At 45.0% G+C, this 19,632-nt stretch overlaps 1 protein-coding gene across 1 annotated transcript in view; it reads left to right on the top strand.

Annotated features, from left to right (window-relative positions):
- Positions 1-17,684, top strand: part of grin2ab (glutamate receptor, ionotropic, N-methyl D-aspartate 2A, b) — a gene marked incomplete at both ends in the record, with an annotated part of 87,033 nt that extends 69,349 nt beyond the window's left edge. Inside the window, 10 exons of the mRNA XM_079278989.1 lie at positions 4,127-4,295; positions 5,643-5,796; positions 7,268-7,393; positions 9,300-9,529; positions 10,128-10,288; positions 12,423-12,610; positions 13,824-14,062; positions 15,303-15,486; positions 15,761-16,577; positions 16,679-17,684. Of these exons, the coding sequence (XP_079135115.1) occupies positions 4,127-4,295; positions 5,643-5,796; positions 7,268-7,393; positions 9,300-9,529; positions 10,128-10,288; positions 12,423-12,610; positions 13,824-14,062; positions 15,303-15,486; positions 15,761-16,577; positions 16,679-17,684 (3,274 nt within the window). The remainder of the gene's footprint in view (positions 1-4,126; positions 4,296-5,642; positions 5,797-7,267; positions 7,394-9,299; positions 9,530-10,127; positions 10,289-12,422; positions 12,611-13,823; positions 14,063-15,302; positions 15,487-15,760; positions 16,578-16,678) is intronic.
- Between the last annotated feature and the right edge of the window lie 1,948 nt (positions 17,685-19,632).

The following is a 19,632-nucleotide window of genomic DNA, read 5'->3' as shown; positions in this document are numbered from 1 at the left end:
CTAGTCGTTTCTACTTTTCTGTCGAAAAAAATGAATAGAATATTAGCTCTCAAACCGGTCTCAATTTGTCTCAGAACATCCTCGTCAATCAGCTGACCTTTACTTGTCCACTTTTGTTCTACAAGGCTTCATACTGGGCCCACTCATTTCTACTTTATATAATAATGACTCATCATCTGTTTGTCCTCAAGACTGAAATCCAAATGTATGTGGCTGACAATCTAATATAATCACATGGTGGTGCTGGAACACAAGTTAATACTAAACTCACAATCTCAATGGTCCATGTTAAAACTAGGTTGTCACTATGTGTTCTTTACCGAGACAAATCGGTCTTGTGTAGCCCCAGGTGTGTTTTGTCAGGAGAAGAGATAGAGGTGTTGCATTGTATACAAATCAAATGAACTGCAGCTAATTTCAGATTCATATATAACGACTCTACATGTCAGCGGAGGCAGCAAAGATGTACATCAGTGATTTTCCCGGACGTTACTCACTATTTTGTGTTCTTCGTCAGCGTTGTACAGGAGTAAAACTCTTTTCCAACTTCTGTCAGAGACACATACCGGCACAGTACTTCCCATTTGGTTCATGGATAATCAGTTCTGTCAGCGTTAATAATTAATTGCTCTCTGTTGCTGTCAGCTCGCTAATGCCAATCGGTGTCGGTGTACTTGATTTTTGTTTCTGCTATCACTGTAATTGCATGTGTTGCCCATTGTGCTCTTTGTTTTAATTGTTCCATTAATTCAGTGTGATTTTTTTGTGCTGTTTTTGATGATACAATTAATAATTAATAATTAGTAATGCTGCTGTTTCCCTTTGTGGTAAATAGAGACACATTGAAATTCTCATCTCATTGATGTTCTGCAAGGTTGCGTGATATTTCAATTTTGTTTATATTTGTACTCTTCATTTTTATCAAATTTTTGACTCCTACATTATTTAAGATGTGGCCAGATGGAAGCAAATAAAGTCATGATTTTCTGTCTTTTATGAATTTACTCTCTGAATTTGTTCACTTGACAATTACTTGAAAAAACAAGTTTCTGAAATTGCACTAGAGCTGAAACAATTGTGAATTAACTGATTTGTCAATGGACAGGAAAATTATGAATTCATGTTTAATAATTAATAATCGTATAATAAAAACAAATTCAAGAATTAATTCCAGAGATTCCCTCTTTTGGCTTCTCAGTTGTGAGGATTTGCTAGTTCGATCAAAACTATCTTTAGGTTTTAGACAGTTGGATGGAGAAAACTAAAAGTCCTCCCATTTGGCGTGAAGAAATTGTAACAGGCACTTTGAATTATTTTTGGACATTCTATCGACCAAACGATCAATAATCAATTAATTGAGAAAACATTCTGCGGATTAGATGATGATGAAAATAATCGTTAGTTGTCGGCCTAAATTATACAACTCAAAATCAGCTAGTGGAAATAGAGATGGTTCTCAAAGTAAAACATTTAAATGCCTTAAATGTATTGTTTGAGTGTTCAGTCGTGATTGAGGTTAAAAAATGAGTTGTTTAGTTGCTCATGAGATTCAAATCTTCATGCCCAACTTTGGCTTCCATTCTAGGGATGAAAAGCAGCCTTTTGGTAAACACACTTATACAGTTATGTCTGCGAATGTGCAGTGTTCATGTTCCAAAAAATGGTAAATAAATACATAAATCCCAGCTTGAGCAGTACCTTGAGACAGAAAATGAAAAGATGTTTCATGTGGGACGCAGCCCAACCTTTTGCCGTCTCCCATCTGGACTACTGCAACTCCCACCAAGCCAGGCTCGTAAAGTATTCTGTGCAGCAGCTACAAACCATCCGCTGCAGCCTGCCCTGTCTGCAACCTCCCCAGGTTCTCCTTTGTTGCCTCCCCACATATATACCCCTCCCCTCCCTCCAGATGTTCTTTTGTCAATTTCACTTTTGGCTTGTCATTTTTTTTGCACATCTACCGTGTAACTGTGTTAGATATTCTACATGTATGTCTTACGCTTTTAGCGCTTACAGCCCTCTTATAATATGAATATAATTGCACTCTCCTTTTTGAAAATCACTTGAAAGCCGGTTTATAGTGGCTGAAATGTTTTGCAGGCCTTCTTGAAAGTGTAAGCGACGCAGAGATGTTTCTCAAATAGTCTGGAAAAGCTCAACTTTCTCAAAGAAGCTTCCCTTGAATTCTTCGACATGTTGGGTTTTGCTCCAATTATCTGCACTATGTGGACGCCTCAATAAGAGCCTCTGCATGACAAGAGCATTGTTTCTTTCTGCTAATTTCTACAATTTAGCTCACATCTGAGCGTATCTGTATACAGCCAGTTCAGAGCACATAAGCATGTCATAATTGCTGCATGTTTATTTGCCACTTGCTCAGTATCTGCATCTGCATCTTCTGGTTGATAACTTGGCCACAACGCAGTCCAAATACTCAACTAAAATCCATCTTTTCTCCCGTATTCTACTCATGTCCAACAGCATTATTGTCATGACTTCAATGAATGTCAACATTTCTACCAGACAATAGAAAATAGTTGCATTGTTCAGGATAGCAATTAGGATAGGATAACACAGGATGACATAAGGACCACAGGGAAAGTGCAAAAAAAAAAAACTCAACTCTAATTACTCTCTTGCAATATTTATTTACTTTTCTTTTAAACAAACAGAATCCACCATATTAAAGCCTTTGTGTCAGATAGACCCGAGACGACAGACTCAACTATTGAGTTTCTGACCCGTGTAGTCACGACTCTGTAGGCACGGACAATTAGACGACTGAATCACCGGCCATGGAAAGTTTAACTTGTGACCCGATTTCTCAACCTTCCTCCGAAGCGATCGCCGTAGAAGTCTCAGCGGTCACGGGCCAAGATGACTCGTCTCTTCGGGGGCCTTCGTTTAGGTTACATTTGCTTTTTTTCCGTGTCCAGCCATCCGTGCGTCCATCCATGCGTACATTCATCCAACCATCCATAAGTGCCACACTTTACTCAGTCCCTACTTCCATTTTATTTGTGTGTTTGTTACTACAAAAGTGTGGCATGAATCAAACAGATGTACTGTATGGGTATCTCGGGGAGTCTGTGTGTTTACACAGTGACAGAAGAACACAGAGAGGACTCAGCTGGGAGAGCTAATGTATACATTATGTGTGCATTAGAACGCCTGGGGCACACTCTGTACATAGAAAGACTCACACACAAAGATGTTTGTATAAATACGATGCCATCTCTCTCACACACACACACATTCACACACTATGCTGTGCCTCAGATACAGTCGACTGCTGCTAAAAGACGTTTTTAATCCTTTGATGATTCAGTTCTTTGACAGTCGTTCTCTGCGTGTGAATTCCTCAGTTCTTCATGAACTTTCTCTTGACTCAGCTGACACGGCAAGTGAAAAGGTCACAGAGTTACGCTTCCAGTTCACACATGCTACAGTACATCAGAGATGCTTGACACGGGAGCGGAAAAAAGTTTTCATGGAAATACTTTTAAAAAATGCTGGTGGAGTTTAATAGATTATGAGTGTCATTTGATCCTACAATTCAGTTTAGTTCACCGCTCCGAGGTCCTCTGTCACAAAAGATGACTGTAACATCAGTCTCCATTGTCTGCAGCCTGTCTGTTTGGCTGTTCAGTGTATGTACAGTAGGTAGGCTGTGAGTTTCAGAGAAGTACCCCGCTACGGATGTAATCAGTGAAACACTTAAGAGGAGGGAAGAAAAGGACAGCGTAGAGGAACGAAGACAGAGACGCTGGGAAGGACAGTTGATATTTTAATCATGTAGATTGGTTTTTCTGCAGAGCCCAGCTCTATTTTAAGCCCAGCAGCATCTGCTTAGTACCCCTGTGTTCTCAAGCACTGAGGGAAACACACACACACACTCACAAACTCCATATAAGCTCGCTCTGCCCTTCAGCTGTATTCATGGTTACTCTGCACTGTCATAATTCTAGTTTTACAGTTTGATGGAACCACCAGATGTGGAGCGAGCAGGCAGCAGGAGTACAGTTACACTCACAATCCACACAATCGCCTGAACAACTCTAAAATGTCGTCCAATGTAAAACAATATGACCTAAATGTTGATTGTGTGTGTGTCCGTGTGTTGCAGTAACAGCACATCAGGAGGTTCCTACCTTAAGCAGTGCTGCAAAGGTTTCTGCATTGACATTCTGAAGAAGATAGCCAGGAACGTCAAGTTCACTTATGACCTCTACCTGGTCTCAAACGGAAAACACGGCAAGAAGATCAACAATATGTGGAACGGCATGGTTGGAGAGGTACGTACGTCCTACATCTCTCTCTCTTCGTACCGTACCATATCGGTCTGACTCGATGTCATTTTTGGGAAATATCGATATGCTTACTTGCCTTCTTGGACGATGAGAAGATCGATACATGCATTATGTATTGTCTTCAACGGCTCTCAACGTGGAGATAGCAGCTAATGGTGCTAACAGTGCAAACAACGGCAACAGTGCTGGCGGGGAACCATAGGGTGGGTGCTACGCTTCCGTGATGACACAGAGGGTCGGGACTACGTTATCAGCGGTCCCACCGTATGAGCGCAGTGCATAGCGGCAGCGATTATCTAGCCCATTGGGCACAACAGGGCGGCTCACATGCACTACAACACACACAGAGGGAGAGCAACCGCATTCTCTGCTCAGGTAGACTGTGACAATCTGTGATACAATTGTAAAACAAAAATATCAAACCACCTTAACACACAGGATTGGAAGCTTCGATCGACTAATATTTTAATATATATTGTGACATGAGACAAAAAGATATATGATGTAATAATGGTTACAAAAAGCTAATTTGTCATCACTAAGTCACACTCTTACCTGTCATTTATAAAGTCAATATTATTTCTCATTGGGGCTTTAAATTCTATACAATCAACTATTTAAGAGCACAGATTACACTTGATCAATATCGTTTATCTTTTCTGGAAATTATTTACTCAAACCCCAGATTAAGCTAGGAGGGTGCGCGGAGAGCAAATGGGTTCTTTCTTGGCCTTGGCTTCACCCTTCCACCAAATTTCATAAAAATCGTAGTTTTTCCATTACTCTGCTGTCAAACAGACAAACAAACCGAACCGAAAACATAACCTCGTTGGCGGAGGTAATTAAATCGAAGTGCTGTCACATTAAAATCCCTAAAGGTTGAAAGTGAAACATAACACGTCTGATAATGGAAGCTGACAATGTGATCCATAGATTGTGTAAATGTTTATGCGAGCAAACCGCTCGCAGCCTTTCGACAATTAAATCAAAAAAACAAAACATAACATTTTACTGCACACTAAAAACATCTTCATGTGCAGAGTCTCCGTCTGTCAGAATACATTCAGACAACCAGAAATGGTGGAACAATGAAAAAGCTGTATTTTTACTTTTCATCTGATATGGCTGAAAATGCCCACCAACTATAGCTGACATTCTGAGCTCACCCTCAGTCACTGTGATATTTCACATCCAAAATAAAAAAAGGAGGAAACATATCAAAGACAAATTGTTTGATGTTGTCCAAATTTTCACAGAGCCGACTATATTTATATGTCAGTGTCGGTGGTGAGTCACGCACTCGCTGTAACTATTCTATTCTCTGTCCACCAGGTGGTGTATAAAAAGGCGGCGATGGCAGTCGGTTCATTGACGATCAACGAGGAGCGGTCACTGGCCATTGACTTCTCTGTGCCCTTTGTGGAGACTGGCATCAGCGTCATGGTGTCACGTAGCAATGGGACCGTCTCGCCGTCTGCCTTCCTCGGTAAATCTATCTTTCATTTGTTCTTACTTAACCATAGGTTTTTTCTTTTGTCTTTTTCTCTGACTCTCCCACAGTGAGCCGACTACTACGGGGAGCAGAAAAGAAAGGGAGATGTTCACATGTTGGCAAAATCCCATACATAAAATGGAATATTTTAATCAGACAGTATATGCTGGACAAATTCCACTTGTACTCTGACTTTATCTAGGCCGCAACACCCTAAGCACATTGATATTTCTAGCGGAGCGGAGGAAGCGGAGTGTGCCGGCTGTTTTTTCAAAAAGTCAGCTCAGACAAAGCTTCCTTGATAATATCCTCTCCTCCTCCTCTCTCAGCTTCTCTCCTCTTCCTCCTCTGCCTCCTCCTCCTCCTCCAGTGGTTCAGATGACTAGAAACTGAAGCGCTCCTCTGTGCTCGCCTAATGTCTTGCATTGTCATTGGAGCGAGACAGGGAGCGAGGGGATGTATTGGACCATGCGTGTGTTGATCCCTGTGTATCAAGCCATGTGTCAGTATGTGTGTGTGTGTGTGTGTGTGTGTGTGTGTGTGTGTGTGTGAAAATGGGGGGGAGTGTGTCTAATACTGCACGAATATATTAGGATGTTTGCGTATTGAATCAAGGGTGTGTGGAGAATAAATGTGCTTTGGCCGTATGTATGTTAAGGGCTGAATGCTTTGTGTGTGTATTTATATGAAAGCACATTGTATGCATGTGTGTGTGTGTGTGTTAGTGTGTGTTGAGCCTGGGCCAGGGTATCAGTGACGCTTCAGTATCCCTCGCACTCATATTAGAGGCACCTCAGTGCACAATCTCTCTGGGTTGGCTAACCCTGGCAGTCACATACTTAGACATACAGTGACACGCACACGCACACACGCACTTACATACAATTTGTCCGGGTTCAGCATCTCTGGCACTCATCCCGCTCTCTGAACTCCGGCCCTGCTACACACCAAACACATGCAGACTCACACTCTCACAGATCACATACAAATAGATCACAGACACATGCCCACAACAGGGCACATCAGACCACTCGTGGGTTTGATTCTCCTCTCTCCCCCTCTGTCTTTCTCTCTCCTTTTCTCTCTCCCCCTTTTCCTCTGCCATCTCCACCCGCCCCTGGCCTCTCCCTCTCTCAGCTCTCATCCAAGGGAATAATGAGAAATATGGAAATGTGCTCCGTCAAACTCTGTGACTAACTCTCCCTCTCCCTCCCCCCTCTCTCACTCCGTCTGCCTCCCTTTTCTCCCCTCTCTGTGTCTGCCATATCATCTTTTCCTCGCTTTGCCTGCCCCTGTCCTGCCTGTGCTCTTTTTTTTTTACGTCTCCTCCTTTATTTCTCTGGGTCTGTCTCCCCTTTCTCTCCGTCCCTCGCTTTTTTATGCATCTCCTGCTCCCTCCACTCTATCTCATGAACTCAATTTCTCTTTAACTCTGTCCCCTCCCTTCCTCTCTCCCCCCTCTCAGAGCCCTTCAGTGCATCAGTTTGGGTGATGATGTTTGTGATGCTGCTCCTGTTCACAGCCATCGCCGTCTTCCTATTTGAGTTTGTCAGTCCGCTGGGCTTCAACCGCAACTTGGCCCAAGGCAAAGGTAGGCTTACACGTACGCAATCAGGAATATTACACCAGTCGTTGCTCCCAGGCGCAAGAAGCAAGCTTCCCCTGGAGCAAAGGAAGTGAGCTATTATTACCCTGACTTGAGACATGACAGTCATTTAGCAGACGTTTTTATCCAAAGCGACTTACAATTCAGATGCTATTACACCGTAGGCACAGCTACGGGAGCAATGTTTTGGGGTTAAGTGTCTTGCTCGAGGACACATCGACGTGTGCCTACCGGAGCCGGGGATCGGACCGCCGACCTTCTGATTGAAGGACGGCCACTTGGCCACAGTCGCCCCCAGTCAATGTAACAGAGCAGTAACTATTCTCTCCTGAAGCTATAGTCACGTCATCAAAACTCTGCACCTGGAGCTGCCCTGCTGGCTGTGAATTGAAGATTAATGTTGTGATGCGCAAAATTAGACTTAAGATAAATTCTATGTCTAAATGAACTAAAGGCAGATGCAGGTGTTGCAAGTACTTTTTTTGAATTTTTTATCTGATTTTAATTTTATTTTTTAGCACACTGAACACGTGTTTAGTTTGCAAATGTTTCATCTTACACTGAACAACAAATGTAAAACAGTTTTTAATGAATTCATTCATAAAGTCATTCATAAATGATTTGTTTCACCTCCAGGAGACCACTGTGTCTTTAAAAAGAAAAGTTCAATATTGTCGGGAAATACATTTACTGGCTTTTTTTGATAAGAGCTAGATGAGAAGATTGATGCCACTCTCGTGGCTGTACAATACATATGAAGCTGGAGCTTCGCAGCTTAGCACAAAGACTGAAAACCGGTGGAACAAACTAGCGTGGCTCTGTCCAAAGATAACAAAATCCATCGACCAGCATCTCTAAAGCTCGCTAATTAACAAGTTATATCTGATTTGTTTAATCTGTACAAAAGCTGAAGAGTAAAAACAACATGTTGGGAAATGTGCCAGACAGCTGGGAGCAGAAACTTCCTGGAGTCCTGTTGTCACTGTGAGTTTGCCAACCTTTCCCGACTGCTAAGCTACGCCAACCGGCTGCTGGCTGTTGCTCAATATTTACCGTACAGATTAGAGAGTGGCATGGGATCGAATAGTGGTTTTTAAAATTGATTTATTCTTTTAAATCTCTTTGCTGTGTCACAGTGGTGCATATCACCCATCAGGGCCCACTTTGAAATCAACTGTCATGTTGATTTTTAAGTTCAACTCCATCTTAATGACGCATGAATGTCTTGTTTGTGGTTTGTTTCAGGTGCACATTACTGCGTGCATGATCACAGCAGCAGGTCTAAATCTCACTGGAAGCTTTTGTTCCTTTTCTCTGTAAGATATTAGTCTGAAAAACATCCTTTTAGATTCACCCGTACAGAGGGTTTACTCACTGCATCATAGTCGTTGGTGGCTAAACGTGCTCGAAGTAAAGGTCAATCTAGTTGGCCAAAATATTTTTCGGTCTGCACCCATTAATCACGCTCGTAAAAGCCAAGAAAATGCCTGTCGCCCCTCTGAAGTAAAGATGATGCCCTCAAACTAGATCATGAAACTCTTTCTTTTAGAAGGTATTTTGTTGTTAAAAGATGGTGGCATTTATTAAAGAGTTAGAACCTCTGCAATGATACTTTTCACATTGTTTCCCCCACTGCCGGTAGGCAACCGTAAGGCAGGAATTTCAAGGGAAAACATTATAATTTATATTGAAATGTACATTGTTACGCTGACATGACATGACGCTGTTTTTTAATCCAAACATCAGCCTCATACATTCAGCTGAATGAATAACTGAAAGGTTTCATACTCCTTTACCTGCATTCTTGGTTCTTCAGCACACACAGCGCCAGTCTTTTTTACACTTTCTCATTTGTATTCCTCCCTCTCCTCCTCTGCCTGTCTCCCTTTAGACCCACATGGTCCATCATTCACCATCGGTAAGGCCATATGGCTGCTGTGGGGTCTGGTGTTCAACAACTCTGTTCCGGTGCAGAACCCAAAAGGCACCACGAGTAAGTTCATTGTATCAGTGTGGGCCTTCTTCGCTGTCATCTTCCTGGCCTCCTACACTGCCAACCTGGCTGCCTTCATGATCCAGGAAGAGTTTGTGGACCAAGTCACTGGACTGTCTGACAAGAAGGTGCGTTTACACACATATGGAAACTAAACACATTCACCAACAGGGCTGCTCTCGTAATGGATGCCAGCCCTGCGGCCAGACAGGGTTCTCCAGGGAGCGCCCTTGGCCTTCAACATCCCAAACCCTCTGGCCGTAGCTGTCACTAAGCTAACACTGCCAGCGCAACAGACCCAGTGGCGCGCACACACACACACACACACACACACACACGGGCTGTATAGATCAAAGACTTGTGTGTGTGTTTGGATGTGTGTGTAGTTTGCAGAGGCTGGCAGTGTCAGCAGAACCCCAGCCAGGCTTACGCTAGACTGGACACACAATGATGATGACTGATGAGTCCACTCCACTGTCCCTCCTTTCTCCTCTGTCTCTTCTTGTCACTCTCCTTCCTTCTCTCTCTTCCTATCTGACTCTCCTTCACCTTAACACTTTCTCTCCCTCCCTCCCTTTCTTCCCCTCCGCTTTCTCAAACTTCTTACTGTCTCTCCGTTCTGCTCTTTGTCTTTTAGCTTCTTTGTTTTTTCTTCTTTTGTGCTCCTGTCTCCTCCTGTCAATTCCATCTAAAAAAATAATTTTGCTCTCATTTCTTCCACTGCAGTTCCAGAGTCCATACTCCTATTCCCCTCCATTTCGCTTTGGGACGGTTCCTAACGGCAGCACCGAGCGCAACATCCGGAAGAACTATCCAGACATGCATCAGTACATGACCAAATACCATCAGACTGGTGTCGTGGATGCGCTTGTCACCCTCAAGACCGGGTACTGTAAACTTGTCATGTCAACTCGTGTCATGTTGAGATTTCTTTTTATACCTGGGAGGCAAATTTTCTCTGCAGACAGCTGATATGCATAAGAACATGTGGGAACAAACCGAAAAAGACATTGCATCACACCGGGAAACTCTGCCCTGTGGGGCTCAGCACTAGCTTATGCTAAAATGCTGCAGAATGTGCTCAGTGTTTGTGCCACTGACGGTAAAAAAGCAGACGCTGCCTGCAAGTGCTCATTATTGAGTCTTGTTGCTGCTTTGGAGATGGAGCTGCCAAAACAGGGAGAGTGTAATTTGTTCTGTAGTTTGCCGCCTTTATTCTCCCTCCGAAACACACTAATGGAAGGATGGCTGCAATGCTTTTATTTGTTCATGAGTTTTGTGTGCTTTGTTTGTTCTGGGTATTTTTTTCCAAATATGATTTTACTTGTAGCCTCTCTGCAATAACTCCATTGATGCTGAATATCAAATATAGCAGGATTGGTTCTCATACTCCATACATTAGGCTTTGTTTATACAACTGTATATATAATGTGTCTTCAATTCAATTCAGCAAGATTTGTTGTTGAAATCAGAGAAAATGTTAACACTGTGGAGTTCCTCTCAAAGTCATTCAACACGTTTAAAATATTCTATTCTTTAATGACAGTGTGTCGTTTTCACCAGGGTGTATTCATAGGGTTATATAACATGTTTTTTTTTGCTGATAAAGAAGTTATAAAAAGGGTTCTGCTGCTATATAGGGTGGTGATATTGGCCCCTTTCATACATCACGCTTCTGTTTTTGCTGAGCTCAGATGTATCGAGCCCACATCGGGGGAATGATGTGTCAGATACAAACTGTGGCCCCTTAGTTTGAATTCAGCTTCTCATGTCAGAATAATGACAAAACCTGCGACTAAAAGCTTGTAGCTCAGTACGAACAAAGACATCCTCATGTGCGTGAAGATTCACTGCTCCAGCGTGCTCACCGGACAGTACTCTCAGTCACAGTCATAAACTGACCAGCGTGAGCATTTCAGCTTCAGTGTTGTGAGTAATCCAACTGGTCTGTTTATGGATCTGAGTAAAGCTGTTACTGGCACACAACACACTATGTACATTCGGCTCCGGAGACTTACTCAGCAGAGTGGTGTGGTCTTGAAGATTGAGGCACCTGGTGGATCAAATTTAACATTATTTTCTTTTATCATGAAGATAAACCCCAAATACATTGTAGTTGTTAGTTCATTTTACATGGAATTAATACTGTTTAATTAACGTGCTAAATTCGAAATTAAGAGCATTAATATAGCAGCAAACACATACATTTTCGATGTAAAGATATAATGGAGTCATGTGTCCTGAGCAGAGAATGAAGTGACTCTCCCTCTGTGTGTGTTGTAATCTTTTCTGTGCCGCTTGTGCGTCTCAGTGCATGTGAGTTAATCGCCGTCGCTGATAACGCCGTACCTTCCCACGGCGTCGTCACATAAAGATTGTTGAGAGCCGTGAGGAGGCAATCCCTCAATCATAGATATGCTCCGATTTTGGAATTTAGCACCTTTAAAATGTTTTATCTAATTAGTTTAATCCGTTGAAAAAACAAAGTGTAAAAAGGGCTCAATGTGGTTTGAATGCTCAGCGAACTGTCTCCTGCCTTTAGTTCCACATTTAACAGACAGACATGAGAATGGCATCAATCCTCTCATCGAACAAGAATGCAAATAAGCATATTTCCCAAATCTATTTCTTCATGTGAGACAGTCCTTGTGCAGGACTATTTCTTGGCTTCATGTTTAAAGGAGTACTCCCGTATCGCTCTGCAAAAAAGTGACATTCCAAAATGTCAAACTCGTCCTTTTAAAGCATACCAATGTCACAGGGTATGAGATGGAAGCAGTTCTTTCAAAAGTAATGTCCCCTTGCTTTAATAAACTGAATAACTTTGAGAGGCCTGAATACTGTCTGCAAAATATTCAGTACATCAGTGAAAGTGAAATAAATCTAAATTTGCGTTGCAGAAATATGTTATTTTAATGTGCTACCGTTTATGTTAATGAAGTCATAACCCCTGAGATGTATCATGTACAGGCTGGAAACCCCCCCCAGATAATGAATCCTGAATGTTTGGTTCTCTTGCAGAAAGCTGGACGCTTTCATTTACGACGCTGCGGTGCTGAACTACATGGCGGGCAGAGACGACGGCTGTAAGCTGGTCACCATCGGCAGCGGTTACATCTTTGCCACCACAGGCTATGGTATCGCCTTGCAGAAAGGATCCTACTGGAAGCGCCTGGTTGATTTGTCCATCCTGGGCATCATAGGAGATGGTGAGGCATCAACATTCTGCAGCATCTCAGTCACACGGTCACAGTCACACATTTAAGTTTCTCAGATGATCAAGGCTTTTATTGTTATTACAGTTGTGCCATTACTCAGCTTTCCCTCCTCCCTCCTCTCTCCCCCTCCCCTAACACGCTCCCTCTCTCCTCCTATCAGGGGCGAGTCTTAACACACCATTTCATCATCATTATACTGTGTGTGTGTGCGTGTGTGTCCACCATGTCCTGTTATGTTTACTCCTCCAGATTGTTCTGTATAATAAGCTGTGAGATGGTGTGAATGGAGGAAAGAGAATGAGCCAGACAGAAATCAAACTGCTGAAACCACTAAAGTGCTTCGCTTCACACCCGGCCTTTTTATTCGGGGCAAACACCCGTGTGCGCATGCGACACACAAACACACTCGGCCTGATAATAATTCCTCCCATCTTTCCTTATCACTCCATCACGATCAATTCTTCTCCCTCCTCCCACAACCCTGTTTTCCCTCCACCTCCTGTATCCTTTTCATTACGATCCATTTACCAACTCACTTCTCGCTCCTTCTCCCCTCCATCTTTCCTCATCATGATATGGCCTTTTTCCCACCACACCTCTCTTATTCCCTCTACCGCCCATTACCTCCCTCTCTCTCGACCTCGTTTTATTCCTTCTCCTTCATTCCTCGCCCCTACCTGCAGCCATCTTACATTTTCACTTTACCTACATGTCCACAGAGCTACTGGGCAGGACTGAACATCTCCTTCATCCCCTACAATTTGCACATCAAACCAACAGGGGGTTGCTATAACTCTACGTGACACCATATACAAGCACTTAAAGGGTAGTAAAAACCATGCTAGATTGTTGTTTGTCTGCCTTCAACACTATACACCCCCATCTGCTGGTGCAGAAACTTAGAGTGCTTTGGATTGGACACAAACAATGTGGGATGGATATTGGACCTCCTCACTAACAGGACTCAGAGAGTGAGAGTAAATGTATTTCTATCTGGTCTGTCTATAACATCAACTGGTTCCCCCCCAAGGCTGCGTCCTGTCTTATAAATGATGTATAGCAATGACATATGCATTGATTCCAGACGTTTCCAGCAAACTCATTTAAACTCTTTCATTAACGGACAACATTGAGACAATTTGACCACAGATATGCAGGGTAAGAAAAGCGTCTTTGATTGTCTTGAACTTGAACTCTTCAACAGGTGAGATGGAGGAGCTGGAGGCCCAGTGGCTGACTGGCATCTGCCACAGCGAGAAGAACGAGGTGATGTCCAGCCAGCTGGACGTCGACAACATGGCGGGTGTCTTCTACATGCTGGCCACAGCCATGGGCCTCTCCATCCTCACCTTCATCTCTGAACACCTTTTCTACTGGAGGCTGAGATACTGCTTCACTGGTGTCTGCACTGGGAGGCCTGGTCTGCTCTTCACAATCAGCAGGGTGAGGATAAGGAAATGTAGCTTCTCCACTGCAGGAACATGGTCCATTATTTTGCTCCTTCTGCTTCTGAGGTTGTATTTAAGATGTTGTTTTGTGGTGTTTAACAACAGCAGTTCAAACATCACACATTCAATTACAAAAACGATTTTTCTGTTGTCTGTTGCAACTCAGACAAAGCAGTCCAATCTGCATGGTCCTTCAGATGCAGTGAAAATGCAAAGAGGAATGCACAAAATGGACTTGAAGCCTGAAACATGATTGTTTCAGTTAAAGGAAAAAACAAATATGTGAACAATCGCGCGTCTGAGACACAGAATAGTTACTGTTAACATATAGAAGGAGTCTGTGTATGTACTGCATGTGTGTGATAAAAGATGATATGGTCCAGCTGAGGTAGAGATGAACTAACGGCATGGACGGCAGGATGGAGGAATGAAACCGCTAAGAGGATGATGTGAACAAACTCATATAGACACACACTACACAAAGCTCTGTATCTCTCTCTCACCCACACACAGGTACACCAGTCTGGTCTAACAAAGTTGAAAATGGTAACTCATATACAGGAGGAGCGAGGGGATGGACAGACTTGACCACATGGGCAGACAGATAGACAGATCCACACACACACAAACACAGACACACCAAACAGAAATGGGCACATCCAGACAGACCATTCTTTCATTGTTCATATGTTATGTCTCTGTGTGAGGAAGGGCTTTTATTCCAGACGAGCAGCATTTCACACATTAAATGTTTTACAAAAAGAGTGCGATGTCTGTCTGTGTGTGTGTGTGTGTGTGCGTGTGTGTGTGTGTGTGTGTGTGTGTCTGGCTTTCTCTCTGTGTGCGCATGCCATTCGAGCAGCGATGCAGGAGGTTAAGTGGCTTCAGGAAGAATATCTCCTTGCACTCAAAGGCCCCCCTCCAGTGACATCATCACCTAAATTGAATTTTCTAGGCGCCTCTGAAAGCCGTTTATCTAAAGAAGTGGCGATTATCTCTTCTTGCCACATTACAAAACAAAATGAGGTTAAGGTATGCAGTATTCGGTTTGGAGAAAAGGAAACAGAGGTCTCCCTTGATTTACTGTGCATGGAAATTAGTCTTGTGCATGTTTAAACTTTTTTCTTGTGAAGTCATTGGGTTGGGAACTCTTCTATTATCTTGCTTATCTCTCTCCCCTCTGCCTCTCTTCTCCTCTTGTCTTGTTTCGTCCTTTTTGTTTCCTCTCCTCTCAGGGTATCTGGAGCTGTATCCATGGCGTTCATATAGACATGAAGAAAAAGAATCCTGAGCTGGACTTCAGTCCTCAAGCCAACATGCTGCATCTGCTCAAGTCTGCCAAGTCCATGGCTTTGTCTTCTCCCAAACGCAACACTGTCCTCTTGCAGCCCAACATCTTAGATGTGATGTCGGGGAAAGGTACTATAACTCACACACAGTACACCTCACAGTGTATATTGTACACTGTATTTATATTGTGTATTTTACTTGGCACAGAGCAGGCAAACATAGCCTGTAGACTCCGGACTGTCTTCGTATTGACTGTCGTGTATAAGCTCGCCTCATGATTAGAAGTGCATTAGGTGGCACACACAGCGTGCCAGGGCGGTAGATAATGGATCGGGCTGAGCATCCATCCCAACATCCGTGTATTGTATCTGCTGTCTGAGGTGCATTTCTCCTTGTCTCCTAGGTAACTCACTCCACAGTCTGCCCCCGAAGGGTCCTGGTCTCTATGGCAACGCTGCTGGTCCGCACAGTTTCTTGTCATTGTCCGGGCGACACAAAAACCTCCTTAACAATGCTGCGCCATTCCCGGTTCAACAGAAACCCCCTCTTCAGACCAGCCCCAACAAGCCCCAGCTGTCAATCACTAACGACAACGGCAAGACCCGCCTCACTGGGTCGGCCCTCGCCGCTGTGCCACAGGGCTCGAAACCTCGAGCCCTGTGGAAGAAAAGTGTTGAGACGTTGAAGACTCAGCCTCCTGTCGTATCTCCAGGCCCAAGCCCCGTCCCCTCATCTGGACCTGGACCTGCAACGATGAAGAGCCAGCGCTATCTGCCTGAAGAGACGCCACATTCTGACATCTCAGAGTGCTCCAGCCGGCCGCCATCACACAAAGATTCTGATTCCATTGCGGCGGCGAGGGGAGGATTCAAGCCTATCAATCAGCTGAGGAAGAGGGGAGGGGGAGGAGGAGGAGGAGGAGGAGGAGGAGGGGGAGGTGGGGGCGGAGGATCCAAGATCTACTCCATTGACTCAGACCAGGCCAGTCTCCAGTCCGCTCCGCCCTACCAGCGAGACAGCCAGGGGGGAGGTGACGACCACAGTTACCCCCCTGACCTGTTTCCACCTGACAGCACATACTCACACACTCACACACTCTCCCACCAGGTGGACGCACCCATTTTGCAGCTGAGTGCCAGCCTGCTGCACCACAGTCACAGCGCAGAGGCCGACCTGCACTCCCTGAAGGACAAGAAATACAGCACCTACACACACAGCAGGTATCATGCTCAGCAGAAAATGAACACCGTCACCATGTTTCAAGGGCTTTTATAGTTTTTTTTCTTGTGTGTATAATCGATGTTATCCTCTCTCCCTGCAGCTCAAAGGACAAGGCTGGAGGTTCATTAGATGCTCCGGGTGCAGGACAGGGGACACAAAGCGTCAGGCCCGGCCACTGTCGCTCCTGCTTGACCAAGCTGAGCGGTTACTCCGGCCTTTACACTGTCCGCTCGCCACAGGCCCGCTGTGACGCCTGCGCCCACCTGGGAAACCTGTACGACATCAGCGAGGATCACCTGCACTCGCACTACTCCCACACACACACTCACCCACACAGCGGGGACATGTTTACACACTACCTTCCCCAGAGCGAGCTGGGCCTGGTGGGCGAAGGGGACGGGCTGGTCAGCCACTTCGAGCCCTCCCCTTCCTCCCCGTCGCCTCTCCCCACCTCCTTGTCGGCCCAGCACCTTCAGCTGAGTCGTCAGCACTCCTATGAGAACGTGCTTCCGGACGGCGTTCCCGAGCGGCTGTCGCAGCTGCACACCCACCTGCGGGGCTTTAGCCTGCCTGACAGAGATAGGGAGAGGGAGCTGACCCTGGACGAGGGAGCCTATGCTAATGTTCTCACAATGCGCTCTGATCGTCCGTTCAGCAGCCGCAGCCCCCCATCTCCGTCACCCTCACACCACCACAGTCTGGACGCCGCCCCTATGCCCCTCCCCCGGCGCTCGAAGAGTCTCTTCCCCGATCGCCCCTCTCACAACCCTTTCCTCCAGTCAGCTCCTGGCACGACACAACGAGATCCCTCCCCCCAGGCTGTCACACGGCTGCCACAGAGAAGTTCCGCCCACGAGCTCTATAAGCAGCGAATGCCGATGTCGCTTACCCTCGGTAACCATGGCAGCCATCACAACAACCAGCATGGCGGCCTTGTCGACCAACAGGTGTTCTACCCCCAGCAGGAGCCCCCTGTGGTGGCCTACATGGTCCCGCCCGCCGCCTCTCAGCCAATGAGCTATGTGACAGCGCCGCGAGCCTCGAGCGCAGGCGGTAACAGGCCCCGGCTCTACCGCCGCATGCCCAGCATCGAGTCTGACGTCTGAGAGTCGCACGCAAACACGCGCACTCTCACTGAAACACACTAACACACACGCATGCAAGACAGAGGTGATTCTGATTCTAAGCACATACACGGAGACGCACACACACGGACACACACACACACACACACACAGGTGAAAGACGGGGAGGTCTGCTCTGGAGTTAAAGGTTCATGGGGATGCTGAGTAAATAAATCGTTCTTTATCACACCCTCTACAGGACAGGGTTGGTGCCACAGGGACACCTGGAGGCACAGTGCTAGATGAAGAGTGTGTGTGTGTGTGTCAGTGTGTGTACTAGCCTCAAGCTGTGGGCAACGAGGCACAAACTGACAATCCGTCTGACGAGACAGATCGAATCCGTGGTGGAATAAGAGGGACACTGTACACGGAGTCTAACGCCAACAGTGGGATCTGACGGGAGATACAACAGTGTGTGTGGAAGACGAGCCGACTTGTCCCGCCCTCTCACCAGCCTCTTGGAGATGAAGGGGTCTCACAGAAAGCCCCTTTCTTTCTGAGATTACACACGCACACACACACACATATATTTTAGCGAAACACACCCGCCCATGATTTCTACAGTCAACCCGTATGTTGTCTGAGACCCAAACTGCACTGCCAGCATGGCTTAAAGAGTAGTAAACGACACTAGAGTAACTCTTGACTGGAACGGAAATTACTATCTTAGTAATAGACTAGACTGGGAGGCGGGCAGCTGGTCGGGACGCAGGTCTGAGAAGCGATGTAAAAACACTCGAACACACATGCACACACTGTGTCTGTTTCTACAGGGGGGGGAGTAAATACTACCGACTGTTTGTTGTTGTTGATGTCAGTTGATTGAACATTCCAAAAAGTGGACCAAACATGGCCGCCAGTAAAAAAGCCTATCAGGACGAGAGTGTGTGTTCTAGTGTTTCTAGATCTAGAGACATACAGTACAGCATCCTTGCTTCCTCTCTTAGCTAGCCTTCAGGTCATACTGCATGCTTCCTACTGCCCTGTGTTACAGTTAAACTCCTGTACAGGGTCATATATGCACACACACACACTCACACACATATATATAGATATTGATATCGATATATATACATATAAAAATGCACATACACACACATGCACATACGCAGTAGTCTAGGATAGTAGTTTAGGGTGGGTGTGTGTGTCGAAGCTACGAGATAGCTTCTCTCTGTGCACTTTGTAGATTTTATACCCTGCCACCTAACACAGACGTTTGACCAAAAACACTTTTGTACTGAAAAATATGAATATTCTCAATCATTCGCTGGATAGATGTTTTCTTTTCTCTTATTTCGCTATAACGTTGGGTTTTAGGGCACCGTTGATTTTCCATTGTGAGGTCAGAAGCGTGTTAGATAATGGGTACAGCATCATACAGTATACACAGCAACAACTCTTAATCTTTCTCTTATTTTCTTAACTTCTACAGTGCTCATCCGTCCTTCATCCAGCCTTCCCTTCTTCCTTCATCAGCTTTGTTTTATTCTCTTAATTACTCCTTTGTCTTTTTGCTCCTTCCCTGCTTCCTTCTATTGTAGAGTAGATTGAGTATCAGAAGAATAACGTTCAGTCGTGGTGTTTTCAAAGCTCAACATATTATTGGAAATCACTTTATATGAGTAGTCGTAAGAATTCCTCAAATTCAACGCCGCCTCTCGTAGGATACAGTGCTTTTTTTTTGGAAATAAGTTTTTAAGTTGAACAAAAGACCTCGAGGCCCATTTTAATGTTTCCGTAGTGAATTTAGAGGCTGAGCGCATCACTGTTGCAGATTTACTCGCCAAATGAATACTGCTGGACGAGCGTCAGAGTAGCTGGTACTTGTGTGGCTCTCTGTTGGCGAGAACACAGCGCTGTGTTTCAGCAGAGAGAGAGTCACATGGCAAAGCAGAGAGTTTGCAAAGTGACTCGTTACAGAAGCAACACA

This window comes from Melanostigma gelatinosum, assembly GCF_949748355.1.
Source record: "Melanostigma gelatinosum genome assembly, chromosome: 11".
In the NCBI taxonomy this organism is placed as follows: domain Eukaryota; kingdom Metazoa; phylum Chordata; class Actinopteri; order Perciformes; family Zoarcidae; genus Melanostigma; species Melanostigma gelatinosum.
Note: the sequence above shows the minus strand (reverse complement) of the source record. Positions and strands in the feature narration are given on the sequence as shown.